Genomic DNA, 17,677 nt, shown 5'->3' with positions numbered 1-17,677 from the left:
AATCTGATGGTAGATGAAGTTGATCAGCCAAATAAGAACGAGGGAGATGTGCCAATTGATCAACCTGGGAAGGGGATGATTTTGAAAACCTATAGTTCTAGAAAGAGGAAGGGTAAAGTGAACCAGCTGATTGATGTTGGGGATGGTCCGTCTAAAGAAAAGAAGAGTGCTCAATTTGTTCCTTATGCTGGTGATTCTTCTATTCCTGCTAATGAAAAAATTCTCCCTGAAGTAATTAAAAAACGCAAGGGTAACAGGAAGAAAGGTGGGTATGGTAAAAATTCTGCTGTAACTGATCATTCTATTGATGATATTGTAGTTAGTAACGATGATATTATTGCTAAATCTATTGGTGAAACAATTGTTGTTGCTAAACCGACTGTTTCTGCTAGTCCTGTTGTATTCTTTAAGAGTTCAAAAGATGGTAGTTATAATGAGGTTGATGTAAACCTAGTGGCTGCTGCTGAGAATGCTGTTAAGTTATTTAAGAATGATGGTATTAGAGAGTCAATTGTTGTTCCTGTTGATTTCTCCCAATTTACATTGGGTGGCAATGTAACATTAATGAATACGCAGGATAATAATAGCGGTGATAAAGATAATGTTGTTTCTGGGATTAAATCTACAATAATGGAAGGGGTTGAGACTAGTGATGGGTAAGGCAATACAAATACTAAAACCCCAAGAGCATGGGTAAATCCAAACATCACTTTTGCTGACTTCTTAAAACAAAACAAAGATGAAGAAGAATTAAAAATGGAGTTCATTCCTCCTGTTTTAATGTCTAATGGTCAAAAGAGGGTAGTTTTCTCCGCTGAGGAGGTTAAGAAGGGCGGTAGTGCATTTTCTCTTCAATTATATGGGTATTTTATTGGAACTTCTATGGATTATAGGGTTGTTAATGCCCATCTAAGGAGAATGTGGCGGAGGTATGACCTTAAAGAAATCGTCAAAACAGCTGCAGGATTTTATTTATGCAAATTTAAAAATGAAAAGGGTATGAAGGAGGTTCTTGAGAGTGGTCCATGGTTAGTTAATAATGTTCATTTTTTCGTGAATCAGTGGGAACCTGGGGTTTGGATTGAAAAAATTGAACCTGAAAAAGTTCCAATTTGGATTTGCATTCACAATATACCCATTGAACTATGGAGTGGCAGAAGTATAGGTAAACTTGTTAGTGGTATTGGTAGGCATATGTTGATGGACAAAGTTACTTCAGAGAGATGTTTGAGTAAAAGTGGAAAACTAGGTTTTGCTAGAGTTTTGACTGAAGTCAATGCAGCTGATGACCTTCCTAGCTTTGTCGAATTTTCCTATCCTGTGATTGGTTCTTTTCCAGCCAAAGTGGGTAAACTTGAGGTGACTTATCAATGGAAACCGCCTTTATGTCTATAAGTGTTGTAGCAAGGTTTAGGTATATCCACTCTATAAATAAATAAATAACTTGTGTAAAATTGTATCGTATTTAATAGTATTTTGTAGTAAAAATATAACTATTTCGTATACACCTCTACGCACATCACAGATACATCGAGAGCTTTCAACTTAAAAGAAATCCAAAGGATCGTAATGAAAAAACAAACAGCCAACGCTCTCTACATAATTCATCAACATGTTAAGAGATTGGAATCATGGAGCAAGCTATGGGAAACTCGGCCAAAAAACTAGATTCACTTTCGCATAACTGCATTTTTATAAATTTCACATATGCGTCGTAGTATGTTTTGGTCGCATATATTGAACTTTAATATCTGTAGAGATTTAATATGTTAAATGTCGTTTTTTTATGATTTTATGCATTTAACAATAACCAACCTATGGTTAATAATGCTTTAGCAATGATTTGTGTTTTTTGCGCCACTCAACAGAAGTTACTTAAAGGTTCATACTAACCATAAAACACATACAATAGTGCCCGCGAAGTCGTGAGCCTTAAGCTAGTAGTAGTATTAGTAATAACTAGAAAGAATTCGGACCGCGCGTTGCAGCGGTTGCATTTGGATATACGTTATTTGGTACCTAATATATCTAACGGTACGCGCGTTGCGATCGGTGGAACATTTTTAACGTCCTTTTAAACTAACTTTGAGCAAGAAGTGAGAAAAATTTGCGAACAAAAAAAGGGCAGAAGGACTCGAACTCGGGTCTTTTTACTTACAAACTCATGGACTAACCATTTGCTCTAACCATGTACTTGATATACTTAGTTGGGTTTGTATAATTTATTCAAAATGTTTTCCTTAAAAAAACCTTTGTTTAGAAACATAGTCAGTTGCATTTTGTTCGTAAAATTATTTCGAGTTGAACGGTGATAACGGAAAAACCTAACTCGCAGCAAAAGAAAAGATAAGTCCTGTCAAAAAATTGGGTGAGTTTTATTTAATAATTATTATATTAATTGAAAAGTTACAAATTAGGCTCTCAAGTTACTATTTATACTCATGTTTTACCCCTAAACATTTACACATTTTGCACCTCAAGTGTATTCCTTTTGACATTTTTCTTCCCCAACAAAAACGCAAAGGTTATAGAGTAATACGGCCAAAATTTTGATGGTATTTAGTAGATATGGAAAACATTTACACATTTTGCACCTCAAGTGTATTCCTTTTGACATTTTTCTTCCCCAACAAAAACGCAAAGGTTATAGAGTAATACGGCCAAAATTTTGATGGTATTTAGTAGATATGGAAATAATAATAATAATAATAATAATAATATAATAATAATCTCTTTTATAATAATAATAATAATAATAGTAACTTTTTTTCTATTTTTTAATAAAATAAGAAAAATTAAATAAAATTGTCTCCAATAGAAGAAGAAAAATGGTGGGAACGTGTATTGAGCCAAGTACAGGGACTATCTGAACCACTGGATGACCATTTCTTCAACGCGCTACCATCAACATTCAACAGTCCAATATATTTTGCAATTTGGGAACAACAATTCATACCGTCGTCTTCTTCAATCGATCCAAATTATATATATAAAAAATAAACAAGTGTTAATTTGACGCAATTCAGTAACCACAACATCAACAATCAGCAACTGTTATAATCGTTTGAATTACCGTTCAACGTCTTGTAGTTCCGCTATAGTTCGATGATTCGTGCATATTAGGTAAATAATGAGCTTAAATTTATTATTACAGTACTTGATTGTTGATCTGAAGTTGTTTTTGATTGTTTATTGTGGTGATTTTGACTAATTTTGTACGATTTTAGTGATGAATGATGGAAACCTAGGTTATAATTGAAGTGATTAAGCTGAATAAGTGCGTCGAAAGCGTGATTAGTGTTAATTAATTGCAAGAGTAGGTTATTTACTTGACAGTATCTGTTATGTTCATTTCATTTACTGATCATTGTTGTTTGCAGTTGGTGCATATTAGGTAAATTTGAACTTAATTTTATGATAATACTTGATTGTGGATCCGTGCTTGATTTTACTTGTTTACTGTAGATCTATGTTGATTTGATTTTGAGTTATATGATTATTATATAGTAGAAAAATATTGAAACCTATGGTTTGGTTTGATAAGATTTATCTGAGGAAGTGTGTTGATCGCTTGAATCGTGTTGATTAATTACAAAATTTATATCTTAAGTGCTTGACAGCAACTGTTATGTTCGTTTGATTTACTGATCATCCTCATTTGTAGCTCCAGTATACTTCGATCAGTTTGAGCATTTTAGGTAAATTATGAACTTAGTTAGGTGATTACAGTACTTGATTGTAGATCTGAAAATGATTTTTCTTGCTCATTGTAGAATTATGGTGATTTTGTATGATTGTAGTGGTTAGTGATTGGACAGTTAAAGTTATGTATGCAACCAATAAAGATGCAAATGTGTGTTAAGTGCTTGATTAAATACAGGATCAGTATCTTGAGCGCTTGGTTAAGAAGTTAATTAGAAAATCAGCAGTTGCTGAAAGAAGTTGAAGGGTTTGTTAAGCAGTCACTTAATCAGATATTATAGCTTTTCATTTGTATTTGTTGGATTATATTAAATTATTAAGTGCTGTTTAGTTTAAATGTGTAGCTGATTATTGAATTTAGTAATAATTTTCAAAATCATAGAAATTGGTGAAATGATCTGAAGAAAAAAGTACTCCGTAATAAATAGGAGTAATAGACAAGGTACGTTTTGTTGGTTTCAGTTAAGAACAAATCTAAGCAGAGTGTATTCTGGTTTGTGCCAGCCTGGGCTATTACTTGACTTTTGGTGACTTTTGAAAAGGTAAATCCCTTTGTAGAGATGAAACATACAAATCTAGAGCAAGGGACAACTTGTAGTGCAGGAAGTACAAGTGATGTCAATTAACTTGTAGTACATCAAGATGAGGCTTAAGTGATAGTTCATTTTGGCTGACTTGCTGGCTGCTTTAATGTATGAGTAATGATATACCATCAACCAACAGATAGGTCAAACAAATGCATGGCTTGAGAAAATTCTCTCTCGTCATATTTATTGTTGTGTTTGCCAAAAATTTTAGGTTAAATTTCAGTCCTATCTAACATTTTGGTGTATGTATTGTTCAGCTTCAGCAGTTTTATTTTTGTTATTAATTTAGTTGACACTCAGCACATTAGTTTGAGTTTAGTATTGCATAGCAAACACTAAATAATACTACTGCAACTAATTGAGGTGCTTTTGGTTAGAATATGCTGTGTTTCTTGTTGCATTTACATTTGCAGAACTTGTCCCAACTAATTTGTTATTGTATTTAGGGAAGAAAAAAACAGTACATGACCTCAGGAACAGTTAACTACATGTACTTAAGTATTTGTGGCTTCATTCTTTTATCTCAGTAGAACAATAAAGTTATGCCAGTGAATGGTTCTTAAATGAGCATAACAATGCCGACGCTCATTGTAGTTTAGATCTTTAGTGGAGCAATCATAATTATCCTGTTTTTCAGAAAGGGGCTTACGTTTTAGTAACTTAGAGAACTTAGCCAATAACGAACGGTATTACTGATCTCGCTTTGTTTGTGTTTTATAAGGTTGAGCGTCAGACGAAAAGTTTTTGTGATACAAACAGACATGAGTTGTAGTTGTTTTAGCTTCTCCCGTGTACAAAAGAAAGAGACAAGTCCTCATAAGGAATTGGAAGGTAGGGACTTATTCGCAGTTGTTTTTCAATATAGAATAATAATAATAATCCTATTTATAATATCTAATTGATACTCGTAATTACTTTCATTCTTGGGTTCCCTTTTAAGCAGTTTACATCTTTTTGATGTATATCATGCACTTATCAGAAAACTATAAAGCTGACTTTAAGTTGTATCCCAGGTTATTCTCTTGATAATATAAGGAAATTCTCATATAAAGAATTACAAGTAGCAACATATAACTTTGATCGCAGTACCAAGATCGGGCGAGGAGGTTTTGGAATAGTTTACAAGGTACACATCCCTATCGTAGTTCTCCATAATTCATTTGCTCATAATTAGTTATGATTGCCTGCTATTAATGATGTTTGTTTGTTTATGTTCTTGTGTCTTCATAATTCTATTTCGTAGTTGGTGACAGATTAGTAACTTTCGTATATTGACATTCTAACTTATGATTTTTTTAAATTACTATTGATGCATAACTGCTAAAACTCGATTATGGATTAATTTTAAAGCAGCAAATTGGAAGAACATATGATAACATCTAATGTTTGTGTTTTTTAAATTGTCACTTTTTAGGGAATTCTTAAGGATGGGACGCAAGTAGCTGTGAAGACCCTTTCTGTCGAATCAAAGCAAGGTGTTCGAGAATTTTTAACAGAAATCAATACTATTTCAAATGTCAGACATCGAAACCTTGTTGAGTTGATCGGGTGTTGCGTTGAAGGAGCTCATCGTATTTTAGTCTATGAATTTCTTGAAAATAACAGCCTTGACCATGCACTATTAGGTAAGCTAGAAAGTCAAACCATAATTTGAGTTGGCAAACTAACAACCCTCGTTTTTTCACATCCCGTATTAAGTAATATACTTCCCCAGTACAACAGTTAGCATCCTAGTTTTATATTTTTCCATTTAGGCATTGAACCTTTGTCCTTTTTTGTAAAATAGCCATACCCAAGTACTAAGTAAATTGACTAAAATGGAAATTGAACAAACATATGCTGCTATTTTATGCATTTTACCAAAGTAGTAACTATGCTATAAGTTGGTTACAGGTAGAAAAACGTATACCCCAGAGCTAGATTGGAAACGAAGATGTGAGATTTGCATTGGTACAGCTCGTGGTCTTGCGTATCTTCATGAAGAACTTGAGCCGCATATTGTGCATAGAGACATTAAAGCTAGTAATATTCTTTTAGACAAGGACTTCTCACCAAAAATTGGGGATTTCGGATTGGCTAAACTTTTTCCAGATAGCATTACTCATATAAGCACTAAACTAGCAGGAACAACGTGAGTTCTTGTTACTATATTAAAGTATCACATTTATAAGTTTGCGAATCTGAGCTTGCAATTCATATATATAGCTGCTTGAATTATGTTGCTAGTTTAAACGACAACATTTGTCCTTAATTGTTCATTACAGCGAACTGCAGATTTTTCTATGGTGGATTTTTTTTTGTTTAAAAAAAAAAAAAAAACATGATTTATATGCAACAAAATATTAAGTTGGTTAAAAAAGTTACAAAATTTTTAACATGATTTATTACTGCATTTATACGTGGACGTTTAAACTGTAATGAAAATTTAACGACTGTACGCAGAACATGTTGGAAAGAATATCCTCGGTGTTCTCTTTATCTTGTGAATTATAAGCATGGATTTTTCTTCCTACTACATGAAATTTGCTTATTATAATTTCTTTTGTTTTATTTCCAGTGGTTATTTGGCTCCCGAATATGTATTGGGTGGCCAGTTGACATTGAAAGCGGATGTTTATAGCTTTGGGGTCCTTGTTCTTGAGACGATAAGTGGCAGAAGCAGTTCGATATCAAGCTGGGGTAGAATGCAAAAAGTTCTGTTGGAATGGGTAAGTCGTTCTTGTTACTATCATGCTTTAAAAAGAACAAAGTTCTGTTACAGTATGTTTTACCTATTTTTTAGTTGGTCAAAACATAAAATTTCACTAACAATCATATTTAACATATAGTTGTGACGTGCACGTAACCACACACTAGGATTTAAGATTGTTTTGGTCTTCTTAGGCTCAGTTGTACATCAATCAATTCTAGATATGATTCTGACTTGTAAAATCATTATAATATTGCAACTCCAGTATGGAGGTCTTCTTAGGGTTTGAAACTCGATTCAAAACGTTTACTTTATTTAACCTGCATTACCAACTAATTCCAACTACAATCTATAGCACTTGCATTGATTAACTATTCCCAGTTTAATCTTTGATAAAAAATTTAAAAATTGGCGATTACACTTTTGGTGATTAGAAAAACTTGCATCTTAATTTTAGTTTGACTAATAAGTCAAACCATTGGAAAGTCTTATAAACACCAGATCACTAAATCAACATAAATGCTTCATCAAATTATTTAAATCAACATAAATGCTTCATCAAATTATAAACACCAGACCACAAAGGTTGGTTATAACGCACTCGCAGGCACATCATAGGCATGTCGCAGGTTGCAACAGTGTGTGACGTACGACGAGGCCTCATTGAGATGCGTCCAGGTTACAACGAGCCTGCGACCAGACTGTAAGCCTATGACTAGAATGTTACAAGCGTGCGACCAGCTTCTGAATTTTCCGTTGCTCACTCCTTTCGGATCCAAATTCTGCTCTTTTTCATAGCTCAATTTTCGCTACTCAAACTGGCTGGAACGAGAGGGAATTAGCTCTAAAATATGTACTATATTTTAGGCGATACTAAGCTGTATGATTTGTGAATGCATCTGTAAATAGATAGCATTTGTAACGCATTCGCTTATAAATTGATTGATTTGGCTTGTGTTTGCTTTGAAACTGGTGAAACAGTTAGGAGTGGGTCAAATAGGTTAAAAGTTGTCCAAACTCTATTTTTAATGCATGCAACCTTTTTAAACACCTCAACCAGATCATAATAAACAACAGTGTCGTTTCATTATGTTGAAAAAATTAATGTTTAAATTTATCCACATCTTTGAGCAATTTCATTTATGTTATGCAGGCATGGGAGCTTTATGAAGAAGGGAAGCTCTTGGAACTTGTGGACCCCGACCTAAAAGCATACCCTGAAGAGGAGGTCTTAAAGTACATTAAAGTAGCCTTCTTCTGCACTCAAGCAACGGCCAACCGTAGGCCTATGATGAGCCAAGTTGTCGACATGCTCTCAAGAAACATTAAACTCAACGAAAAAGAACTTACACCCCCTGGATTTTTCCAAGATTCTAACGAGAACAAAAAGAATGTATCTGATGCTTCCACGAGTCGACAAATAAGTTCTTTTCCTCCTACCATCACACAGGTAACACCTAGATGATGATAACATAATTGGATTATTAAATTAGAGACCGGAAATGGTTATTCATGTGGTTCTGCGTAGATCTAAAGGTGTTGCTAGGACTTCAATATATGTTGTGTATATTGGTGGTATAGAGAGATAAAATTTGGTAACGTTGGCTTCGATTGTAAGCCATATTCATATAGATATCAGATAAGATAGGGTAACTATCTTAACTCTCATTTTATAGCCAGCAGCTAAATTGTAACCGCTGGCTACCTTCACAATCTGAAATGTGCTCATTTCCAGCATATTTGAGCAAATCTCATTTGTATGAGGTATGTTACAAGTAGACACAGGCACGTGTGGGCGATCATATCTGGTGGTTGTCATAGTAGTTTGAACTCGATAATCTATATATAATGATACATACATGAGTTTATTTTGTATATGATGGTATTTTATTTGGGTACATTGGATTGATTGAAAGCTTTTTTGGTATGGACAAATATTACTACTCATTCTTATGTCGTATGTATGTTTACACCTATAATATCATTGATAAGAAGTTACAATGGGTTATTTGAACATGCACATCAGTCGAGCTTAATTTGTATTTGTAATTGTCTAAAAAATCATTTTTTAGCGTACTCTAAAGTCTGAAGCACGTCTCAGATTATATACTACGTACATAAAAATCAAAATAAACAGTTCTTACACGAGCAGTAATAACAAACAAACTAGAAATAACACAGTAACAGTTCTCTCCAAACAAAGCAACATACTGTAGTCTATTATGATTATTCCTCTCCAATAATACAAATATAAAAGTTCATAAGATGATAGACGGAAAATCAACCTAATTTTCTTTTGATAGAACCAACGGGATTTAGTATTTAAGGAGCAGGTTGTTCCATTGGTACAGCCGAAACTTCAGAAGTACTGTTTGAGGCAGCAGCATCTTTTGCAGGTACTGTTTCGCTAGTTGGTGCTGCTGCTTCTTTACCATCTTTAGCAACTACTTTCCCGTCTTTGGTGGCAGCGGGTGGCGGTGGGACCATGTGAGCAGGTGGGGTGACCTTGAGCTTCACGATGAGGTGGCGCAACCTTGAGAGATCAGTGGGTTTTCCAGGCTTGGGTCCTTGAACGACGGTAATTGAGGGTTTCTTGTCTTTATCCTTCTTATTCCCTCTCTTTTCAATGTTGGGGACTTCACGAGGAATCAACTCGGCTATTGCTTTCCAGTATTGTTTATCAGCTTCTTTGTGGAATGTTTCTTGTTTTGCTACATACATCTATTATAAAAAAAATTATGTTAATGTAAAAAGTGTACTGCTTGTATGACCATCAAGGATTTTAAACAAAGCATGCCATTTCACAAGGTTGCAAACTCGCTACTCTTGTATAATAGGCCAGGACTTTGAAGGGAGTAATAGGCAACTAGTGGAGTAATCGGATTAGACTTTTTATACATTTTAATTTAATACTAATAAATTTTAAAATTTACATGTGTAAATATAGAAGAAAACCATAAACATAAACATGGGACTTAAAAATAATAATGTAGTGAGGAAACATAAACATAATCGTCTATTTGTTCAAAAGCTCTAAAATTCCAGTATAAATTCATATTTAAATGTTGACCAATTTTGAGTCTGACCGTTTTTGACCTGACTAATTTTGGAAAATCAGATCGACCTGTTCTTAAAAGGAGTACTCGGGGATTTTTACAAATGTGCCATTTCAACTCATAAGTTCACTGAATAAACTTAGGAGATTTAGCTTCAAAAAAACTAAACCAGTGTAACAGGGGACCTGTTGTTGTAGAGTGCTTACAGACACATAAATAACCTGCTAGAAAATATTATTATTATGATAATTTGTTAACATATGTATCATACTAGTTCTGGTTAATAATGATTCAACAAAATAAGGTTATGTTGAGTCAACCCATTTTGACCCACTAACCAATGTGCACAACCCATCCATTTTGCCACATACATATTTCTAAAGTCAAATTTAACAACACGACGTGGTAAACATCATTTATGAACGATGATGGTATGGTTGTACGGATTACCTTCTCGCCTTCTCTATTGGTGAGTTTGTTTGTGTCAATGCTTTTTAGTCTCTTTTCATGAAAAGCTTTTATATACTCTTCACCTTCTTGGATGATCTGGCTCCGCAATTCCTTCTCGGTCTTCTCTTTCTCCTCAAGGCGGAGTGCATTAATTCTGCACATGAAGAATGATGACAAATATTTAACACATACAAGTTTTGCTAAAAAATTTCTTACTGATGAATGTATCTTAATATTTTACAGAAAGGCAAGAGAACGATGAACAAGATAAATACCATCATGCAACTAAATGATCACTTTGGGCAATTACGCAAGTTGCCCTTAAAAGCTGCACAATAAAGATGTTCTATTGCTATCTTTTAAGGTACTAACAAATGACAACTTAATTGTGTTATTTTAAACTGTTGTATGATGATATGATTTCAACCATCAAGATACATATACATACATACATAAATATATAAAAGCAGGGTATGGAAAGTAGAAACTATACAGAAGTGATGGAAGACCATCTTATAGCATTTTCAGTTAATACAATGATTAACGGTAATGATTTAGTAGGCAGATTCAATATAGATCATGCCTGTTTCCAAAATAACTAAAAAATCAACATCCTGTAAAATAATTTTTTGGTCTCCTATTCATCGTATCATACAAGAGATAATTTGATGTGAATTCTCCATTCACTCAATGCGGCTCCATTCTACAGTATTTAATCTTGAGTATTACATATTTACATATGCATACATAAAAAAAATTCTATCATATTCAAGAACGATAAAGCATAATTTAGTTAACCAACCTCCAATAAACAAACATGCATAGACATGTAACCTAAGAGCTTAAAAACCTCCACAACTGCTGATAGCAAAATTTCCAAATACATCAAATCGTACCAAAAATACATCAAATCGTACCAAAAAAACATCACGCTAGAAGTAAGAACTCTATTTTGCTTTAGTCATATATGAGATATAGATAAGCAAATAAACTCAAATGAAAGGAAGGTTTTATATAACTATGACTCCAAATCAAATGGTTGGCATCTGAAGTGGAGCTAGAATACTATATGAAGAAGCCAATATTTTAACTTTTTTTTTCCTTAATCATACTTTTAAGGAGTCAAAAGATTTATCTTGTATACCCTGAAAATTTTTCTTTAACGTAATTTAGAGTTCTTCAGGCAGCTGCTCCCTTGTCGATCCTTATCTAGATAGCATATAAGATAGTTCACATTTCAGTACAGTTACCTTCCTAATTACCTTTTATACTTACCCCGACAAAGTTCCACATATACTTCTATAAAACATGTATATGTTAAACTCACTATCGTTTGACCTAACTAATGAACCCTACTGGTGGACTTTACATGGGAAGTCAAATCTTCTTTAATCATTTCTTAGATAATCAAACATATAACTAAAAAATGATTTAACTAAAAATAAGTTAGTTTCACCACCGCAAAGTATGTAATATAAATACCATCATAACCTGATCATACAGTGAAATGATCAATTCAAATAGAGAAGTTAGTTTCACCACTGCCAGATTACATAATGTAGATACTACCATTACTTGATCATACAATGAATACTAGCATATGGGCATGTCCTTTTACCCATTGCATATAGTCTCAATCTATCATCAGTTACTTTAATACTGCAATCTGCACTACCTTCTATCGCAACTTCACTTTCTGTATTATGTATAATTCAACTGTCACCTCCAATTACTAAATATTTTGAATTGAAGAACCACCTACGAGCTTACAACAGTTCGAGCAACCACCATAAGTATCACTTCTCATAAAAGATGTTACATCATGTTGTTAGCATGAACTAAACCACTACTATGGGTTGTTGCAAGTAGTATACCTCCATTTACGGTAATTATAGCCATATCTCATGTTCAACAAGCTAACACTGTTCTATCAAATGCATTTTACTTCCTACAAATCTAATGAACCTACCTAACTATTTTCCTCCTCAAACCATTTCGCTAAGGCTAAAATCGACGCAAAGACTACAACATCTGACTTCAATACAAAACAAACAGATAATACAGTAACTGCCAACGGAAAACAAAATAGATCTTAAAAATTTTCCGATATTTATCATTATAGCAACACAAACACTAAAAACGCTCAAACATAGTTAGCTACATATCTCGAAAAGTTGCATATCTGTATAAGATCAGTTAATTACTATAAGATCTACAGAAATTGATAATATATCCATAATTAATTACAAAAACTGAACAAGATCTAGTAAATTAAAACCTAACCTCCTCCATTCACGAAGAGCAGATCCTTCTTCACGCATCTCACTAGGCGGCGGAAGCACCGGTCCATCCGAAGTGAAGAGTCCATCAGTATCATCGTAATCTTGAGTCGCACCGTTTGAAATCGGGATCGATGATGAATCCGGATGTGAACCGAATCCGTACGGATCTGGACTGTCTACAGATTCGTGTTCACCGTCGGCAGGGAATTGATAGGGCGGAGTATCGGCGGTGGTGAAATTGGAGTAGGAATCGTTGTTGTTGTTATCAAAGTAACCTTCATCGAATTGACCTGATGATTGAATAGTCGTTGACTCTTCACCGTCGACGCTGAAAGTATCGAACGATGCCGACATCTCTCTCTCTAGATTTTATTATTATTATCTCTAGATTTTACCCTGTATGTATATGTATATATGTGAATACCTGCAAATCCCTTTTAACTTGTTAACCTGTTTTCATGGCTGCCTTTTGTATTCCATTTCTTCTTGATATACGTAGTATTTTGATATCCACCGATAAATAAACTAGTAGTATAAATATACATAAATTATAAATAAATTATAAATTACTCCGTATAAATTATAAATTATCATTAATTATTAATTAATTATTAATCATTATTACATTATGATTTTTTTTTTTTTTTTTTTTTTTATAGTGGAGATAGTGGCAAGATATAAAGGATGGCAATGGGCTAGAAAAAATCGTGCGAATATCCATCTCATAATGGGTGGGTAAAATCATGACTTATTATCTATGGATGGTAGTAATGGTAATGGATTGATATTGATCGGGTGAGCTTATATTGTATACATATCAATTAAATTTTTAAAATACATATCAATATCCATTTAAATATAATTCATGCATTCATATACATATCCTTTAGATAAAGCGGGTTAATAAATATTCGTTTTCCTTGTCATCGCATCGGAAGATGCGGAACTACTAGCCGCTTTCCATGCTTGATTCCTTCCCATGAGCCTTGGAATCAGACCATCACCTAAAAGCGCATCAGCTCGATCGTCCGTGATATCAATCGTACGGACTGCGTCTTTCACCATCCTCATCGCACAAACATATACCAATAACAGCTCCACCAACCGGAGTAGGCGTAAGCCACTTCGGTTTCTCTTTCAAAAATTCTCAAGCTTCTTTAAACACCCACGTTTTCACCTCATTCATAATATACGATTTTACCGCACCATCATAAAAGTCTCGCTCGTATCGTCTACTACTTCTTGGATTGCATTTTTCTTCTTCATATTGTCCTTGAAAAGCCTTACATACCATGTCCACATAGCACCATTTACCCGATAATGCTTCTTCACCTCGAAACCATCCATTATTGTTGTCGTTGAACTTTTCTGCTATGGTAGCTCACAAAGAACTTCGCTTCTGAAAGTTTTCAGTTATCGGATCCTCGGACGAATCTATCCAACATTATGCCAACCAAACTTCTTGCGGTGTACACACTTTTTTGTTGCACGGTTCGTGTGATTTTCTTTACCTTTTCATTTGTGACTTCTTTTTCTCCTTGCACCACCGACTTGTTCGGTTGTTGTTAGATTTCTTGTTGGCTCATATTGGACGCGTATTGAGTTTGTTGAAAAGGTCGTTTGTAGTGACCTGATAGTGCTCTAAATGAACATATATTTAGTATCAATATCATTCTAATATGTAAAGCTTTTAGTTGCAATTGTTCTATTTTTATGTAATATTCGTTTAAATAAATAAGTGTGAAGACAAAAGAAGAAAACGACGATTTGAAGACGCAAATGACCAAAAAAGCTCAAATGTACAAGATATAATTCAAGTGGTTCAATTTATTGATGAGAAACGTCCAAAAATGATAAGAGTACAAGCCGCAAAATGCAAAGTACAAGATATTAAATAGTACGCAAGGACATTCGAAAATTCGGAACTGGGACATTAACCAACTATCAACGCGCGACGCAACGGAGCTAAAATTACAAGTCAACTATGCACATAAATATAATATAATATATAAATAATTCTTAAAATTATATATAACTAGAAAACAAAAGTAGGTGGCCTGATCCAGCTGGCCATGCGATCGCATGGCCAGGAAGACCATTTTTCATGCGATCGCATGAAGCCAGATTCCTGACCAGGTCCTATAAATTCAGCATTTTTGGACGAGTAAAAGACACCTTTTTCTTTTCCTTCATATGTAACGTAAATATGTATATATTTATAATTTAAAGTTTAATTTTAAGTTAATAATAATAAGGTTATTTTAAGAATGTTTTACGGGTTTTAAGTCGAAATTCTGTCTGTGCAACGCTACACGATTAATCACCACTGTAAGCTATGTTCTTCCTTTTTAAATTAATGTCTCGTGGCTAAGTTATTATTATGCTTATTTAAATTGAAGTGTAATGACCCGAATTTTTCCATGTTTATATATATTAATTGAGATTGATATTTACATGACTAAATGTTTCCAACGTGTTAAGTAATCAAACTTGTTAAGACTTGATTAAATGAAATAAGTTTCATATAGACAATTGATCACCCAAGTTGACCGGCGATTCACGAACGTTACAAAATTGTAAAAACTACATGTTGTGGTATATATAGACATATATATATGGTTGACATGAGATTATGATGAGTAAGTATCTCACTAAGTATATTAACAATGTGTGATATACATAAGAAATGAGATTACTAAGTTAAGAAACTCGAAATGATATATATAACGATTATCGTTATGATAACGTCTACTAAATACATATGTATCATATTAAGATATTGATACACTATATTTAACATGATAAAATGATATTTAAATATATCATTAAGTGTGTTAACAATGAACTACATATGTAAAAACAAGACTACTAACTCAAGAATTACGAAACGAGACTTATATGTAACGATTATCGTTGTAACGATATTTTATTGTATATATCATATTAAGAGATATTCATACATCATAATATCATGATAATATAATAATTTAACATCTCATTTGATATAATAAACATTGGGTTAACAACATTAATTGAGATCGTTAACTTAAAGGTTTCAAAACAATACTTACATGTAACGACTAACGAAGACTTAACGACTCCATTAGAATGTATATACATGTTGTGTTTTGATATGTATTCTTACACTTTTTAAAGACTTCAAGACACATATCAAAGTACTTCTACTTAACAAAAATGCTTACAATTACATCCTCGTTCAATTTCATCAACAATTCTACTCGTATGCACCCGTATTCGTACTCGTACAATACACAGCTTTTAGATGTATGTACTATTGGTATATTGTGATGACCCGAGAATTTCCAACCAAATTTAAACTTAATCTTATATATGTTCTGACACGATAAGCAAAGTCTGTAATATTGATGTCACAAAAACTTTGAACTGCGTTCATGTATACTATTGACCTTTGACTAATCTCGTCGATTCACGAACAATTATTGTTAATAAATATGTATATATAAATATAAGTATATGTGTATAAATAATAATGTTAAATAAATTAAATATAAATTAAACAGTAGAATTAAATATGAAAAATAATATAATATAATAAGGTTATTATTAAGAAGAATCTATATATATATAAACATATACGATTTCTATACATAATTATTATATATATATATATATATATATATATATATATATATATATATATATATATATATATATATATATATATATATATATGAGATATAAATGATATATATATATATATATATATATGAGATATAAATGATATGTGTTAAAATCTATAATACTTACTTTTATTACGAAATAATAGAATATAGTAACTAGATATATAATAATTATATATATAGAACATTATTAATGAATTCATATTTACATAATGTAACTAATAAGCAAACACTGTTATATACTAATATATGTATAGAATGTGTAAATATTAAATATTTAGTATATGTGTTATACAATATATCAGATTACATAATTAAGATATTAGTTTGAATTATAAATTTAAAACATAGATACTAAGGTAATATTATTACCACTTTCAATATTAGTATCATCATTTGTATTTTGTTATATATGAAATTTAATATATATATTATTATTATTAATACCATTAGCATTATTATAATTACTAATAATCTTATTATGATAAATTTTATAATATTGATTATTATCAATTTTATTAATATTATTATTATATTAATAGTATTATTATTATTATAGTTAAAATTGCTAATTAATAAGATTAAGTAATATACAGAAAAATAAATATATACATGTACATAAAATCTGCTTTATATATATAAAACCAGATATATACATCGACATATACAAATTTCAGATATATAAATATAGAAAACAGATATACAAATTATATAAATAAATACAGTATATATATAATTATGTTTTATAAAAATATATATATATATATATATATATATATATATAAATAAATAAATGAATTCGTACTCCATTAATATCATTGTCATTCTGTAGGTAAATTTGGATTCTGTCTTTAAAATCTGTAATAGAACGATTTCCATATCATATATATCCAAAAGCAGTTAACAATCTATTTCACCTTTTATATTTTTTTATTATTTTTTTTCTGTCTCTGACTTTAATAATAAAATTGTCGAGCAATTTGGATTACTTAAGTGAGGAAATTCAGTGTTAGGAATTAACAACAAGCCCATCTTATCAATTAACAATTACGACTACCCTTTTACAGCTTTCAAACATCCGAAAATTTAATTAAAAGCAAGAATAAAACAGGCCCTGCCCTGTTCCTTGTTCATATTTCAAAATCAACAAATTCGTAATCAAATTTAAATTGTGTTAATGCAGTGTTGTCATAAATCTTCCATTAAAACTTTCTGGAAAGTTTAAAGGTTCAATTTTTCCTATCGTGTT

At 32.1% G+C, this 17,677-nt stretch overlaps 2 protein-coding genes across 3 annotated transcripts; one reads left to right on the top strand and one right to left on the bottom strand.

The window, feature by feature from the left end:
• The first annotated feature begins 2,827 nt into the window (after positions 1–2,827).
• On the top strand, positions 2,828–8,853 carry LOC139870617 (putative serine/threonine-protein kinase). 2 transcript variants are annotated; one of them, XM_071858404.1, is made up of 7 exons: positions 2,828–3,123; positions 5,011–5,120; positions 5,303–5,415; positions 5,704–5,764; positions 6,183–6,420; positions 6,847–6,997; positions 8,132–8,853. In XM_071858404.1, the coding sequence occupies exons 2-7, from the start codon at positions 5,051–5,053 to the stop codon at positions 8,441–8,443; spliced, it is 945 nt and encodes a 314-aa protein (XP_071714505.1). In that variant the 5' UTR covers positions 2,828–3,123; positions 5,011–5,050; the 3' UTR covers positions 8,444–8,853. The 2 variants fall into 2 exon arrangements, with proteins under 2 accessions (XP_071714505.1, XP_071714501.1); XM_071858400.1 differs by having other exon boundaries at positions 5,704–5,914.
• A 226-nt stretch (positions 8,854–9,079) lies between these two features.
• Positions 9,080–13,278, bottom strand: LOC139870610 (clathrin light chain 1-like). Its single transcript, XM_071858394.1, has 3 exons — positions 12,768–13,278; positions 10,485–10,638; positions 9,080–9,699 (listed from the first exon to the last, which is right to left on the bottom strand). Exons 1-3 carry the CDS (start codon positions 13,118–13,120, stop codon positions 9,301–9,303), a joined length of 906 nt encoding a protein of 301 aa, XP_071714495.1. The 5' UTR covers positions 13,121–13,278; the 3' UTR covers positions 9,080–9,300.
• Positions 13,279–17,677: the final 4,399 nt, after the last annotated feature.

This window comes from Rutidosis leptorrhynchoides, chromosome 1 (assembly GCF_046630445.1).
Source record: "Rutidosis leptorrhynchoides isolate AG116_Rl617_1_P2 chromosome 1, CSIRO_AGI_Rlap_v1, whole genome shotgun sequence".
NCBI lineage: Eukaryota > Viridiplantae > Streptophyta > Magnoliopsida > Asterales > Asteraceae > Rutidosis > Rutidosis leptorrhynchoides.
The sequence above is the reverse complement of the archived record's forward strand: the minus strand, read 5'-3'. Positions and strand labels throughout refer to the sequence as shown.

Excerpts from the sequence above, each read along its gene's own strand:
- LOC139870617 (XM_071858400.1), top strand. The coding sequence starts at position 5,051 with ATGAGTTGTAGTTGTTTTAGCTTCTCCCGTGTACAAAAGAAAGAGACA. Across the intron at positions 5,915-6,182 it reads CCTTGACCATGCACTATTAG|GTAGAAAAACGTATACCCCA; the intron begins GTAAGCTAGAAA and ends AGTTGGTTACAG. Across the intron at positions 6,421-6,846 it reads ACTAAACTAGCAGGAACAAC|TGGTTATTTGGCTCCCGAAT; the intron begins GTGAGTTCTTGT and ends TTTTATTTCCAG.
- LOC139870610 (XM_071858394.1), bottom strand. The coding sequence starts at position 13,120 with ATGTCGGCATCGTTCGATACTTTCAGCGTCGACGGTGAAGAGTCAACG. Across the intron at positions 10,639-12,767 it reads GCTCTTCGTGAATGGAGGAG|AATTAATGCACTCCGCCTTG; the intron begins GTTAGGTTTTAA and ends CTTCATGTGCAG. Across the intron at positions 9,700-10,484 it reads CCAATAGAGAAGGCGAGAAG|ATGTATGTAGCAAAACAAGA; the intron begins GTAATCCGTACA and ends TTTTTATAATAG.